This window comes from Hypanus sabinus, chromosome 19, assembly GCF_030144855.1.
Source record: "Hypanus sabinus isolate sHypSab1 chromosome 19, sHypSab1.hap1, whole genome shotgun sequence".
Lineage (NCBI taxonomy): Eukaryota > Metazoa > Chordata > Chondrichthyes > Myliobatiformes > Dasyatidae > Hypanus > Hypanus sabinus.
Window position 1 is genome coordinate 71199157 of NC_082724.1, and position 16393 is coordinate 71215549.

Below are 16393 nucleotides of genomic sequence, written 5' to 3' on the forward strand. Positions count from 1 at the left end.
TTTTAAACCATCAATTTTAGATCAGGCTTTTTTAATTCAGAAAACTAAAGGTATAATAACTTCTTTGGATTTGTTTATAGAGGATTGTTTAATGTCTTTTAGCTAGCGGATAAATTCGATTTATTCAATGTACACATTTTTAGATATTTACAAATTAGGAATTTTTTACGTACTTTGCTTCCAAGTTATCCCTCTGCTTATCCATCTAATATAATAGATATCCTCTTCCAGGTTAAACCACTCCAAAAAGGATCAATAGCTACAATTTATAAATGGTTATTGAATTTATGGAAGACATCTAACAATAAAATCAAAGCTGCCTGGGAACTGGAATTTCAAGAGTTAGATCCAGATAATCAATGAAGTAAAATTTTTCATCTGATACACACTTCATCTATTTGTGCCTGTCATTCTTTGATACAATTCAGGGTTGTGCATCAGGCACATATGTCAAAGGATAAATTAGCCCGTATTTTTCCCAATATTAATCTTATTTGTGATCAATGTAATACTCAGGTGACCACTTTAACTCATAAGTCTTGTATAAAGTTGGAGTATTTTTGGAAAGATGTTTTTAAAACCTTATCTAAAGTGCTGGATCTGGATTTACAACCAAGCTTATTTACAGCTATTTTTGGGATTATTCCATCGGAAGCAGGATATATTCCTGCTTCCACTCAGTGGATGATAGATAGCCTTTTCAACCTTATTGGCTAGGAAAGCCATTTTACTTAAATGGAAGGGCCCTAACCCTCCTATTAGCCTTTATTGGCCTTCCTCTATCGTGTTCTGTTTAAGTCGGACATTGGTTACAACCTTTAAATTTGAAGAAATCTGGTGACCTTTTATTCGATATTTTCATAAGATCTGATTTTTGTACTGATTTTCTTCCAGCTATTTTTTCAGAACCTTCGATTTGATCAGAGAGTCTCTCTTCTCTTGGTTTTTCCCTCAGGATGGACTGCCCAGTCCTTTTTTCTGTTTAGAATAGTGGGTTTTTTCGTTTCTTTTATATAAAGATTTCTAATAGTCTTTCCTTTCTCCCAGAAACTCCAGCCATTACTGCTGGATCATCATCCATTCCAATCCACTTTGGCCCGCTCCTCCCTCATATATCTATAGTTACATTTATTCCACTGTAATACTGATACATCCAATTTTAGCTTATCCCTCTCAGACTGAAGAGTGAAATCTATGAGGGGTGATTGATAAGTTTGTGGCCTAAGGTAGAATGAGTTAATTTTAGAAAACCTAGCACATTTAATTTTCAACATAGTCCCCTCCTACATATACACATTTAATCCAGTGGTCGTGGAGCATACGGATTTTGGACTTCCAGAAAGCGTCCACAGCTGGGTGATTGATAACTTCATGGCCTACGGTAGAAGGAGATGAGTTATACAGCATTTGTTACATACACATGCCGGTCAACTCTTTGAGTGATTATGCAGAAAGCATGAAGTTAATAACTCATCTCCTTCTACCTTAGGCCACGAACTTATCAATCACCCCTCGTATTATATTATGATCACTATCTCATAAAAGCTCCTTTACCTAAGCTCCCTAATCATATTTGGATCATTACACAACACCCTATCCAGAAATGCATTTTCCCTAGTGGGCTTGACACTAGAGAAACAAGGTGGCTTTTAAAGAGCCATATCATAGATATCCTACAAGTTCCTTTCCTTGGGATCCAGCACCAGCCTCAGGCTCTGATTATATACGCTTCTCATAATTTTATTTATACATTCCCATCAGGAATCTGAAGGGAGAGATTCCAGTTAAAGTTCTTAGGAGTTAAAGAACAGATCCCAGCAGTGGAGTGATCAATTATGACAATTTTTAGAGAAAGCTAAAATTAGAAGAATACAAACATCACAGAAGATTATCAGTCTGGAAGGGGTTTCTGAGGTAGGGAAGGCAGAAATAATGAAGTCAAAACAGCAAACGATACATCAGTCCATGAAAGCAAGCATCAACTCATGCTAAAGAAAACAAAACTAAGTCCAACGTACAGATTAAAATTTGCCCAGACAATAATGTATTGTCTACAGGAAAAGTCTACACATTTTAAAATCTGAAACCGGGGGAAAATGATAAAAAAAATAACTGAAATCTTGCACTGAAATGAATTTGAAATAAAATTTATTTTATATACATAAAATGCATATTAATACATAATATCTGGAATATATTTCAAGTAATTGTACTGTTTATTTAAAATGTTTATAGTAATTCATTAGCACAATCAAGTTGCATATCCTGTTTAGGCTATATTAAGAGTAAAATCTGGGTAAAAATCTGCAGAGCTATCTATCTTTAGAGCTTCAGAAGATGAGTGGGATTAATGAATAATTCTCAGTGTTTACTGAAAAGAAAATCAGAGTTTCTCGAGAGATTAGGGAAAAAAGTGAGATGTTTTAGAGGATATTCATATTACCAACAAAGAGGTATTTAGTAAATTAAGGTGGATGAATCTCCAGGACCTGACAGAGCACATCTACAACCAGGTGAGAGGCAAGAGAGGAAATTGTAGAGGTTGTTGCAGAAATATTTGTTTTACTATTAGCTAGTTGTGAAGTTCCCAGATACAAGAAAGGGGCTAATATTATTTTATTGTTTGAAAAGGTTAACAAGGGCAAGCTAGGGAACAACAAGCTGGTCAGCTTGTACTGGGAAGTTACTGGAAAGAATTCTGAAGGACAGGGTCTACCAGCATTTGGTCAGTCAGAGTATGATTAGGAGCAATTGTTATGGCTCTGTGCATGGAAAATCATGCTTGAAGAGCTTTTTAGGGTTTTTTGAAGAAGTAGCAAAATGGTAGATAAGGGTGGGGCAGTGATGTTGTCTATTTTGACCTTCAACAACATTCCATGTGGTAGGCTGGTTTGGAAGATTGGGTGCTGTGGCATCCAGAGAGAGCTAAATAGGTGGATTTAAAATTGACTCAGAGGTGGGGAGTAGAGGGTGGTAGCTGAAGGCTGTTTCTTGGAAAAGAAGCCAGTGACCAGTGGTGTGCCACAGGGAGTAGTTTTGGAACCCTGTGGCACATTACTACTCCATCACTTGTTACACTGTACGTTATTTATATAAATGATCTGGTTGTGAATGGTAAGGGTTTTGCAGTAGATGATATGAAATTAAGAGAGGTTATTGATAGTTAAGAAATTTATAATCGAATAAGGGGGTCTTAGGGAAGTCAAGGAATGGCAAATGGATTTCAATATAGATGTAATGAATTTTGGGAAGTCAAACCAGCATAGGACTTGTACTATGAATGGTTGGGCACTAGGTAGCATAATAAAACATTGGGACTTGGGGCTAAAAGTTCATAGTTCATTGAAAGCAGCATCACAGGTAAACAGGGTGGTGAAAAGTGTATTTAATATCAGTAGGGATGTTATGTTGCAGTTGAATAAATCACTGATGTGGACACATTTGGAGTACGGTTTATAGTTTTGGTCACACTGTTATAGGAAAGGTGTGGTTAAACTGGAAAGCTTGCAGAGGATATTGTCCTGCTTGAGGGTCTGAGTTATAGGTAGAGGTTGGCCAACCTAGGTCTTTATTCCATGGAACATAGGAGAATGAGAGGTAATCTTATGGAAATGTTAAAAAGTATGAGAGGCATAAATAATCTTGATGGTAACAGTTCTTTACCCAGGTAGGGGAAATCCAAAACTAGAGAGCATACATAGATTTATGGTGAGAGATGAAAGGTTTTAAAAGGAAATGAAGGGAAACTTTTTCACACAGAGAGTGATGAGTACATGCAATGAGTCGTCACAGGAAGTGCTTGAAGGTGCAAAGTAACCATTTAAAAAGCACTTGTTTCGGTGGGGTGGTGCTCTGAGGTTAATGGGGTGTGTACAGGAAATTGGACATGGTAGTCAGCATGGTCTTGTTGGACTGAATAGGCTGTATCTGCGCTGTAAAGTTCTATGACTGAAAATAGCTAAATCAAGCACTTTATTCAGTTTGTAATAGAGGACCATAGTTGAACACTAAAAAACATCATCAATTATGTTCAATCAATGATCATAAATGTTATTGGGTCTATCTTCTGTTGGTACATTTCAAGCTAACTCTTTTAGACACTTCATCTTGACAAATTTAAATTCATGTTACATCAACAGTCAAAATCATTTCTCCCTTGAGACAGTTCTTTCTTCATGTCGATGTACAGCACATTATCTAATCTGGACCACTTTGCCCCACAGTTGTTATCGACACTGGAACTCTACTTTCTGGCATCTCACTAGATTAAAGTCATTCTGACATTATTCGTGAAGCCAGGAAACTTGTCAGAATTTGTCTTTCCTTAGCTGGTCCTGGAACATAACCTATAATACTTCTGGTATTACTGCTGGAAGGTTCTGTTGCTTCTGTCGATGATACTGACACTAGAATTATTTGTTTTTGTTCACTGAATTAACTTTGGTGCTCACTTTTATTCTTTGCACAATGTAAATCTGATTTAGGAAAAAATTTCTTTTCGTAATAACATACTAATAAATTTTTAATCTCTATATACTATACATAGAAAATAATTAAACATTAAAGTCATATTGAAGGAATTGATTTTCATCATTTGGTCTTAGGTAATGGATATAGCGGTTCAAATAATGAAGAGACAATGTAGTCATCAGGAGTTCCATCAATAAATCCTTTCCCATTGTCATGAACAAACCAGCATGAAATTTTGTTACCACGTCTTGCATCAAATCTGTAATCCTTCTGGTGCCCCCTAAAAATAAAATTCATTGACAAATGTGCATTATAACAGGAACATAAGAACATAAGGAATAGGAGCAGGAGTAGGCCATCCGGCCCATTGAGCCTGCCCCGCCATTCAATGATATCATGGCTGATCTGTCCATAAACTCAGCTCCATCTACCTGCCTTTTCCCCATAACCCTTAATTCCTTTACTATGTAAAAACCTATTTAACTGTTTCTTAAATATATTCAGTGAGGAAGCCTCAACTGCTTCCCTGGGCAGAGAATTCTACAGATCCACCACTCTCTGGGAAAAACAGTTTCTCCTCATCTCCATCCTAAATCTTCTCTCCTGAATCTTGAGGCAATGTCCCCTAGATCTAGTCTCACCTACCAATGGAAACAACTTTCCTACTTCTATCTTATCTATCCCTTTCAAAATTTTGTATGTTTCTATAAGATTCCCTCTCATTCTTCTGAACTCCAGAGAGTACAGTCCCAGGCGACTCAATCTCTCCTCATAGGTTAACCTCTTCATCCTTGGAATCAACCTGGTGAATCTGCTCTGCACTGCCTCCAAAGCGAGTATATCCTTCCTCAAGTATGGAGACCAGAACTGCACACATACTCCAGGTGTGACCTCACCAGTACCCGGTATAGTTGCAGCATGACCTCCCTGCTCTTGAATTCAATCCCTCTAGCAGTGAAGGCCAACATTCCGTTTGCCTTCTTAATAACCTGTTGTACCTGCAAGCCAACTTCTTGCGATTCATGAACAAGCACTCCCAAGTCCCTCTGCACAACAGCATGCTGCAATCTTTCACCATTTAAATAATAATCTGCTCTTCTATTATTCCTTCCAAAGTGGATGAACTCACATTTACCAACATTGTATCCCATCTGCCGGACCTTGGCTTACTCACTTAACCTATCTATATCCCTCTGCAGACTCTCCACATCCTCTGTAGGAAGTCTCTACAACATGAAGAGATTTGAGATGCAGTCAATAGTTCATTCTCCAAGCAGAAAGCATGACACTCAGTATTAACTTTAGCAAGCATGTTAATAACTCTTATTGTATAGTCTATCCAGATTTGTTGAGCTTCAGAGATGTCAGTTCTTTGATGCATTGCCTGAGCTGGTATGTTGACCTATCACAACAGGAACCAATACATCTGTACAGATGCCTTGCAAGCTAGTAGTTGATTTCAGAACAAATCATTTTTATAAACCCATGGATTAAGTCATATGGCTTCTCAAGCCTTCTCTGCCTTTCAATAAAATTATGACTATCTGATTGTCTCTCAATTAAACACTCCTGACATTTCACCTTGTTTACCAGCTTTCTGCCTCAAAAATTAAAATACTTGGAGATTGCAAAATGCTCGTATCCAACTGAGAGAAAAAAAATCTTAAGTAACTCTTAAGCCTTACTTTCAAATAGTGACCCTGCTTCTATACTCTTCTGCAAGAGGAAATATCTTCTCCACATCCACCTTATCAAGAATCCTTGGGATATTAAACCTTCCTCCTCTTGCTCTTCGAAACTCCAACAGGTATAGCATAGCCTATTCAGCTTTCTTCCACTAATTTCTGCAGATACTGAAACATCAGCAATTCCTTTCCTCCTACAGATGCTGTTTGACCTGCTGATGCTTATGTGAGAATGCTGTTCTTGGACTAAAGTTCCCTCCAGGCTCAACAAGAAGCTCAGAGACTTTGGCCATCACCCTGCCTTGTGCATCTGGATCCTGTACTTCCTGTCAAATCACCAACAGGTGGTAAGAGTGGGCTCCCTCACCTATGCACCTCTGACCCTCAACACAGGTGCCCATTAGGGCTGTGTCCTAAGCCCCTCCTTTACTCCCTGTATATCCATGACTGTGTCGCCACCCACAGTTTCAATCTGCTAATTAAATTTGCTGATGATACTCCATGAATTTGTCTAATCTCAAATAATAACGAGGTATTCTACAGAAAAGAAGTCATCACCCTGACACAGTGGTGTCAAGAAACAACCTCTCCCTCAATGTTGCAAAAACAAAGGAGCTGGTTTGGACTACAGGAGGAATGGAGACAGGCTAACCACTATTGACATCAGTGGATCTGGGGTTGAGAGGGTGAACAGCTTTGTTCCTCGGCATACACATTACTGAGGATCTCCCATGGTCTGTACACACCGGCTGTGTGTTGAAAAAAGCACAATAGCGTCTCTTTCATCTTGGACAGTTGAAGAGGTTGGTATGGGCCCCCAAATCCTAAGAACTTTTTATAGGGACACAATTGAGAGATCCTGACTGGCTGCCTCACTGCCTGGTATGGGAACTGTATTTCCCTCAATCACAGGACTCTGCAGAGAGTGGTGCAGACAGCCCAGTGCATCTGTAGAACTTCCCATTATTCAGGACATTTACAAAGTCAGGTGTGTAAAAAGGGCCTGAGGGATCATTGGGGACAGGGTCACCCCAACCACAATCCGTTCTAGCTGCTACCATCCGGGAAACAGTACATCAGCATAAAAGCTTCAGGTCAGCTTCTTCCACCAGGCCATCAGAGTGCTTAATTCAAGCTGATACAATTGTATTTCTATGTTATATTGACTACCCTGTTATACATGCTATTTATTACAAATTACTATAAATTACACATTGCATATTTAGACAGAGATGTAACGTAAATATTTTTACTCCTCATATATATGAAGGATGTAAGTAATAAAGTCAATTCAATTCAATTCAATTTTCCAGTAGATTGTTGTTAATCTAATAAACTTTCTTTGAACTTTTGTTAACATATTTACATCCTTTCTTAATAAAGAAACCAAAATTGTACACAAAACCCAGGTGTGATCTTACCAATATCTAAAGGACAACTTCCATTTTTGTATTAAATCCCCTCAGTAATATGGTTTATGTGGATATGCATTATTAAGTATTTGAGCCCAAACTGGGTCTTGATCTGTATTCAGTATGGCAATATCCACAGCAGGGCTGGCTGCCTGTGACTAGATATTAAAATATTAGACCATAAGACATAGGAGCAGAATTAGGCCATTTGGCCCATTGAATTTGTTCTGCTATTCTATCATTGCTGTTTTATTATCCTTCTCCACCCCATTTCCTGCTTTCACCCATAACCTTTGACACCATTCAACAACACCATCTTCTGCTTTCACCCCATAACCTTTGACACCATTCAACCACCCCACTTCCTGCTTTCACCCCATAACCTTTGACACTATTCGACAACACACTTCATAATTTCAGACTAAATGCTGCCGAAACTGTTTTTGGCATTTTGTTTTTATTTTAGACTTTCAGCAACTATTTAACAGTAACTATTTATTTATCAATTCATATTGATCTTGTCTTTTAGAAAGTTTTCTGATGATGCTAGTGTTATCCCTCCAACCTATCATCTTTGTTTTACATAACAACTTTTTATATGGGAATTCATCATAAGCTTTTTGAAAAACTAGATGTACTGCAGCAAATCATTTCTCCTTATCCACCCTGCTAGATCTATACTCAGAAAATTAATTTTCTGACATGGCGTTCCTTTCATAAATGCATTTCTGAACTATTATTCTTTAAACACCTTTTTCCTTTATCACTAATGATGGATACCAGCATTTTCCGTACTGTAGCTCTTCCTGTGTCTGCATTTTTAGCAAATTTTTTACCTTCATAATATCCTTTGACTATATTTGTATTTCAAATTCCACATGTGTTTACATCATGATGCACCCAAAAACTCATGCTGGAAGGTTACAATGGCACTCATTCATATACCCCCCATGTAGTGAACTTTTCATTCAAATCAGTTTCTGTACCCCATTCAACAACTTCTCAAATTACCAAAGTGCATATATTGTTAATTAGGGAATGCCAATTTTTTTTAAAAAAGAATAATTACACCTATACACCCAATAATCATATTATTAGTTATTAAAAATATAAATAAAAGTTTACACTATCTTGAATGTAATACCTTGTGACTCTGAGTTTGTGACCCTTTACAATCATTGTTGCATCACCAGGGCGAATATCATTGATCTCAGCATTTATGTCATGGTAAAATTGTCCTGTATTAAAATAAAAGGTAAATTCATTTGACTGAAAAGTCAAGAATGCAGTATAAAGTACTAAGTGTAGGATTTCTACAGGAATAATGAAGAGATAATTATTCAGGAACAAGAAAGACCCAGATCTTATGTGAGCTCTCTTACAAACTTGAGTCCACAGAGATCATGTGCAGATCTCCCTGAAGATACTGTGACCTTCAGCAGTGAGATCCAATGCTCCATCATGGTCTTCTGCTTTGAAAAATCCCTTGGTGTGAGAAATGGAAGGAGAGGGGTGTGTAGAGCAAGCCTTGCTCAGAAAGTTACTGAAACAAATGCTGACATGCCTGCTTAGACATCAAAAACCTATGAATAATTCCAAATGTTTCTGACATTAGAGACCAATCAAATCTGTGACAAATTTCTGAATTATTAAATACAAAACAATAATCTTCAAAAATGAAACATTTAAGTAGATCCAAACAATACAGTGAGTATTTTGTTCCTAACACCTTAGTCACTCAAAGCTATTTCTCACCACAAAATGAATAAAGACCAGGCACAGATTGTTTGATTGAAATCTCCAACTGGGCGACTGCATCATTTCTGCATTTAATGCCAAAAATACCATCATATGGCCATGTGTAGGGTTTCCAAATTTGTACACACATGCACAGAAATACACACCAGTTGGTATTTACATGTGGGTAACACAGATTTGTTCATTTTCCTCCTGAAAATCTGAATCATTCATAATAAATCATCTGAATAGTTCATAACAGGTGGAAGCTATAAGATTCTTTAGCCAGCACTTTGTAATTAAACCAAGATTTTCACTTGTTTCCCATTGTATGCAGTGCTTTACCAGTGGCAGAGGTTTGGTAGCACTTTATTATAAAATTAATTTGGTAATTGGATGAAGTTTATTTTTGTATACAGTTTAGAATGGGGACTTTCCAACTTCGTGACAGAGTAATTTATTTATTTAAGACCCAGAATTCAAGTATGAGTATTTAGAGATCAAAAATAAATGTTTAGTTTTCTGACTGTCAAGTGATACTAACCAGACACATGCACTAATTTCTCCGTCACTTTCAAAGTTGTACAGAATTTTCTGATCTTTGGATGAACAACCTGCACAGTCATTTATAAATAAATCACCAATAAACATATCACTTTTGATTAAAAGTAGTTAGATCAACCCACAGTTGTCTAGCTGTTGTACAGTATTTAAATATGACTAGTTGGCTAACTTAGTGACAACTCTACGTACCAAGTAATCCATGGGTCATATTTGAGAGACTGTGGCTGCCAAGTGTATAAAGTTGCAGACTGTCTCTGTGCAGAGGAAGGTTTTTCCGGCCACGATGCAGTAAAATAACAAATGTTGCATTCTCTCCCATTGACAATGTAAAATTTCTTTCTTTCACAACTGAGATTGAGAAGCTAGGAAATAAATTTAGAAATAATATCATGTAGTATTCAGATTGGCATACTGAATGTTGACCATGAACAAGCTCTCAAGCCTGCCCAATTTAGCAATCAATTGTATAGTTATCATTGTATACAGTAGTATATTAATAATGCAGTTAACAAGGCTCTACTTAATTAGCCTCTGGCAACTTAATTTGATAGGTCCTTGGTTCAAGATGGAACAAGTAGGTACCATCCATACACTAGCCTCTCAATGCTTTGGCACAACACTAGCATCGCTTTACCATGCGTCTCCTTGTCCCTCTAACCCTTTCTTGTATTTGGCTAAAGAGCTCTCTCCATCCAACTTCTTGAACACTAATTCACTTACTCTTAGTTTCACTCACTCTATGAAGCCTATCTTCCACTTTCCAGCTTAATAATAATAATAATAGTTTTTTGAAGAATAGTAATTTTGAAACTAGAGTCTTTTGGGATTGCTTTTATGGAAGGGGATGGTTAACTTTATAGTTTTATGTAATTTTGATTTCATTTTAAATGGTGAGTATAGGCTACTTGCCTGGAGGTGTGATGGTTGTTTTTAACCGAGTGGTTTGAATGAGGAATAGGGTTGTGTACTCTACACTATCTACCAGCCAGAGCTTGGAAGGGACAATTGAAATTTCTGCATTAAGTCTTTTGGCCCAATGGTAGCTGTAAATTCCAATTCAGTGTTTACATGATTACAAACAAGGGAATTCCAACATGTTCTTTTAGTTTTCTTCCTGAGTGCACTGCTACTGGAATATGAAATTATGGGAGTTAGAATTTGAGAAGGAAAACTGTTCCAAACACTCTTTCATTGCAAATCATTTTGGGCTTGTATTCTTTAATGCAACATGGATGAAGACCCCTTGGCCCAACAAGTCCATGCTGACCATGGTGCCCACCCAACTACTCACAATTTTCTATTTTTGGTCCATATTCCTTTAAGCCCCACCTTCCTTGTATCTATCCAAATAAATGGTAATAATTAAATTAAATTAATCATTAAATGGTAATATTATACCTATCTCAAACACTTCCTTTGTCAGCTCATTCCATATACTTACCACACTCTGCATGAAAAAGTTACCTCTCTGGTCTCTTTTAACTCTCACCTCTGATCTAAATCAATGCCACCTAGTTTTGGAGTCCCCTATCTTGTAAAATGGCCTGGTACCATCCATCTTATCAATACACCTCATAATTTTGGACATTTCTATATGGTTACCCCTAATTCTATATTTCTGGCCACCCTCTACCTTTAACTTAGGCCCTCTAATGCTGGCAATAAGTCATTTCTACACTCTTTCCAGTTTAACCTCATTTTTCCTATAAAAGGACAGAAAAACTGTACATAGTGCAGCTCACCACTGACTTATACATCTGCCACATAATGTCCAACTCCTATACTCAGTGCCCCGATAAAGGTTAGTGTGATAAATAGCTTTTTCACCACCTTGTATACATCAAGCAAGTTGCCTCTCATCATCTTTCACTCCAAAGAGGAAAGCTCTACCTTGCTCAACCTATCTTCATAAAAAATACTCTCTAATCCAGTCAGCATGCTGGTAAATCTTCTCTGCACCCTATGTAAAGCTTCAACATCCTTCCTATAATGAGAGGACTACAGCCAAACACAATATTCCAAGTGTGGTCTATCCATGGACTTACAGAGCTTCAATATTCTCTTGCGGCTCTTGAAATCATCCTCTAACAAATCAGAATTAGGTTTAACATTACTAGCATATGTCATGAAATTTGTTTTTATGTGGCAACAGGACATTACAATGCATAATAATAAAAACTGTAAGTTATAGTAAGAAGTATATATAATAAAAAAGTTAAATGAAATAAATAGTGCATAAAGAGAAAAAATAGTAAGATAGTGTTCATGGGTTCAATGTTCATTCACAAATCTGATGGCAGAAGCGGAAAAGCAATTCCTGAATGGTTGAGTGTACACCTTCAGGCTGCTGTGCCTCCTCCCTAATGATAGCAATGAGAAGAGGGCATGTCCTGGGTGATGGGGGTCCTTAATGACAGATGCCGTCTTCCTCCGGCTTCGCTGCTTGAAGATACCCTGAATGTAGAATGAAACTCGTAATCTTTTTAAAGTCATCGAAGGAGTCAATTGATCCTGACCTCTGAAACCAAACATATATGCTTCCTTTTTTGCCTTGACCAGAGTCTCAATAAATCTCCTCAGCCAAGGTTCCCTCAATTTACCAGGATTACCTACATTGCCATTTACATTCTCATGGCAGGCCATCATTCCCTACTTCCTTGGATGGAATTGCATATTTCTACTCTCTCTTTTTATCATCCCCAGGATAGCTGTAAGTTTCACTGTTCCGGTTGCAAATTTCTGTTTTACTCTGTTTACCCTGTATGATGTTTGTAAGCTGTATTATCCCATTTCTCATTTTCTATGTCACCAATATCTAGTCCTTCCAGTTTGATTATTCTTTGAAAGTTATATCAAAATTTAAATCAGGCACTTTGTATTGTCTAGTTGCTATTCAAGTTCCAATTTGTCTTACTATTATTTAGATTTAGATAATTTAGATTTAGATTTATTTAGATTTCTTATAAAAGATACTCCGTAACTATAGTACTTTATAATAACAAAATGAGCCTAAAAATGAGGCCATCCCCAGGTTATCATCAGAAGGCACCCCCATAAATGAACTAGCTCCCATAATATTATCGAATTCAGAAGTCTGACATATGTTTATATTGTAGCAGTGTGCTACACGCAGCGCTAAAATTACGACACGGAGTCGGTAACTGCAGTCGAAGGAAAAAACTTTATTCGAAATCTTCAGCCTCACTTTTAAGCCTCCCTCAACCTGCCCCCCATGGCGCAGAGGCTCCAAAGCTCTGTGCGTGCAAACCCCCGTAGGCTATCTAATTGTGAGTCAGTTCGGATGTGCCAGGAAATGGGTTGCCACAATATGCCCATTCCTTTAACAGCAGAACTAGCTTCCTCTCTCCCCCCTCTGTTAGTAATTATTCTTTCTTCTCAATCTTTAACACATTTGATACCAATCATTACACCACTGAGGAGGTTTAGTTACCACATCTAATGATTTTTGTGTATTTTCTGACTTATGGACAAAAATTGACTTACAAAGGTTTGTATAACAGAATCTGTTCATTACCCAGGAATGACCTGCTTTTCCATGAGATGTACCAGGTACAGTTCAAAGCTCATGAGCTAGGCTTGGCAAGATCTTGAACCATGCATGGCTCAGTGTGAAGTAGTGGGCAGACCAATAGATGTTGTAGAGCCTGCTTCGCTACAGTTCCAGGCTTCAGGGATTTAACATGCTGCCTCTGGAATAACCACTTGGATCTGAAGTGGCTTAGATAAGATATGATAAGGCATTATCAAAGCAGTTATCCTACAAATTGTCCTGAGGCTTTATTTTAATTAATTTCAGATCAGTTGTTTCATTGTTGTGGATGCCCACTTATATTTGTTAGAGTACATATGCAGTTGTTCTACTATGAATGCTTGTATTAATTTCTTAGTTCTTATTGTAATTTTGTGTTGGATTTTCTTTCTACATTTTTGTAATAAAATGATTCAAACATTATAAAGATAAAACCAAAATCAGTATCTATGAAAGGAACTAGGTTTACAGACTGAGTTTAATTTGTAAATTAAAATTTACCAAGGTTACTGAAGGGTCTCAGTTGGCAGTTTATTCATTTCCATAAATGCTGCTTGACCTGCTGAGTTCCTCCAGCATTTTGTGCATGTTAGTTTGTAAAGCATGTTGTGAAAATACAATTAATCAGACTATAGCTATTTTTATGCTTGTGCAGCCATTAATTGTTTCTTGAAATTCAGGTGAAATATTGTTTAAAACTCACCTCTGTATTGTTAAAGATGTTGTTGTCGACCATGGGAGAACTATTTTGCCTTCTCCACGTAAGACTGTAATCTCTTGAGTCGATACTTCAACTTTTAGATTTGTCTTGATGTTCATTAGTCCAAACTTTCCAAAATATGTGTTCATTTTCTTATTCTTTTCTATTGTCATTTCTCCTGTCAGCTGGCCGTTTACCATGATCCCTCCATGTAAAATTAAGAACACATTAATTACTATCTTTCAGTTGTTTCAATGACAGCTTACCTCCTTCCCTGTCCCTTTTCAAACATTTTTTAAAATCCTGGAGAATCCAGCAGCTATTCCTGTCCTTGTGACAGTCAAATCAATTTAATGGGCACAGTTCTATATACGCTCTAAGTTCAAAATTCAAAGTAAATTCATTATCAAAATACATATACAACCCTGAGATTCATTTTCTTGTGGGCATACTCAATAAATCTATACTAGTATAATAATCATAAGCCAACAAACTGTGCAAATACAAAAAGAAAGAAATAATAATAAAAATAAATAAGAAATAAAATCAAAATCATGAGATAAAGAATTCCTAACAGTGAGTCCATAGGCTGTGGGAATATTTCAATTATGGGACAAGTGAAGTTGAGTGAAGTTATTCCCTTTGGTTCAAGAGCCTGATAGTTGAGGGGTAGTAACTGATCCTGAACCTGGTGATGTGAGTCCAGAGGATCTTGTATCTTTTTCCTGATGTCAGCAGTGAGAAGAGAGCATCTCCTGGGTGGCGAGAGTCCCTGATAATGGATACTACTTTCCTGTGATAATGCTTTGTGTAGATGTACTCAATGGTGGAGAGAGCTTTACCCGTGATGGACTGGGCTATGTCCACAACTTTCTGTAGGATTTTCCATTCAAGGCCATTGGTGTTTCCCTTCCAGGCTGACAAGCAGACAGTCAATGTACTCTCCACCACACTTCTACAGAAGTTCATTACCCTTGTTTGGGATACTACTTGCATTAAAATAGACACATTCCAACTCACCCAACTGAGTGCCTTTATGTTCCACTGCCTATCCTTCCTCACAGTCTCTCTACACATTGCATCAGCCATTACACCATCTGCTCCATCCTTTCACCCATCACTCTGGTTTGAATTACTCTACCAACTAGTTTAAACCCTGCAGAAAACCTGGCTGCAAGGATATTGGTTGCCCTTGAGTCCAGGTGTCATCCGCTTCTTTTGTGCAGGTTGTACCTTCCCCAGAAGAGCCCAATGATTCACAAATCTGAAACCATGCCCTCTGCACCTGTTCTTCAGCCACATGTTCACCTGCCATATGATCCTATTCTTACTCTACTGGTGCATAGCACAAGCAGCAATCCAGAGATTATTATCCTTGAGGTGCTGTTTTTCAGCATCCTACCTAGCTCCCTATATTCTCTCTTCGGGACCTTCTTCCTTTTCCTATCTGTGTTGTTGGTCCCATGACTTTTGGCTGTTCACCATCCCCTTTAAGAATGCCGTGGAGCTGACCTGAGATGTCTCTGAACCTGGAACCTGAGAAGCAACGTGACATCTGGGAGTCTCTTTTGCATCCACAGAATCTGCTGTATTTCCCATAACTATTGAATCTCCTATTACCACCACTCTCCTCTTCTCCCCCTTCCCTTCAGAGCCACAGAGTCAGACATAGTGCCAGAAATCTCGTCACCACCACAGTAGTATCCAAAGTGGTATATGTGTTATTGAGGGGAATGTCTATAGGGGTACACTGCAACATCTGCCTTTTCCTATTCCCTCCCCTGACACTCACCTAGCTAGCTGCTTCCTGTAACTTGGGTATGACTGCCTCCTGATAGCTCCTATTTATGAACTGCTTATTCACTCAGGTAGGTCCTCCACCTCCAGCTCCTTTTCCCTAACACACTGCTTGCATGTGTAGCAGTCAGGGAGGTTCCCAGATCTCGTACATCTTGCATGAGGAGCACACCACTTCCCTGCGGGTCCATTTTCGATACTCTAGCTAGACATTAACACAGAAAGAAATAGAAACTAAGTAATCTCACCCTAGTCTCCACCTTTTCTTGCCAGAGCCTCTTGAGCCAAAGACTCTGTTCCATACTCTAACTCTATGCCACTCAATGACTGCTCTGCTAAAACCTTACTTCTTTTTATTGGCCCTTGTCAAGTGCCTAATAACCCAAGTGGTCTCACGCTCTACAGAAAGACCCAGCAGGCCCCGATCACTTTTAAAATCTGGCGCTTACTCCAATCTGAAACCTGTTGCTGCCTTTTC

General features: G+C 38.0%; 1 protein-coding gene across 1 annotated transcript in view; it reads right to left on the minus strand.

Moving 5' to 3' along the window:
• Window positions 1–4590: 4590 nt before the first annotated feature.
• The window catches only part of LOC132377870 (inter-alpha-trypsin inhibitor heavy chain H3-like), a 162039-nt gene continuing 150236 nt past the window's right edge, over window positions 4591–16393 (minus strand). The window contains exons 25-28 of the mRNA XM_059944307.1: window positions 14122–14323; window positions 10058–10230; window positions 8712–8805; window positions 4591–4750 (exon numbers count right to left, since the gene is read on the minus strand). Of these exons, the coding sequence (XP_059800290.1) occupies window positions 4591–4750; window positions 8712–8805; window positions 10058–10230; window positions 14122–14323 (629 nt within the window). The remainder of the gene's footprint in view (window positions 4751–8711; window positions 8806–10057; window positions 10231–14121; window positions 14324–16393) is intronic.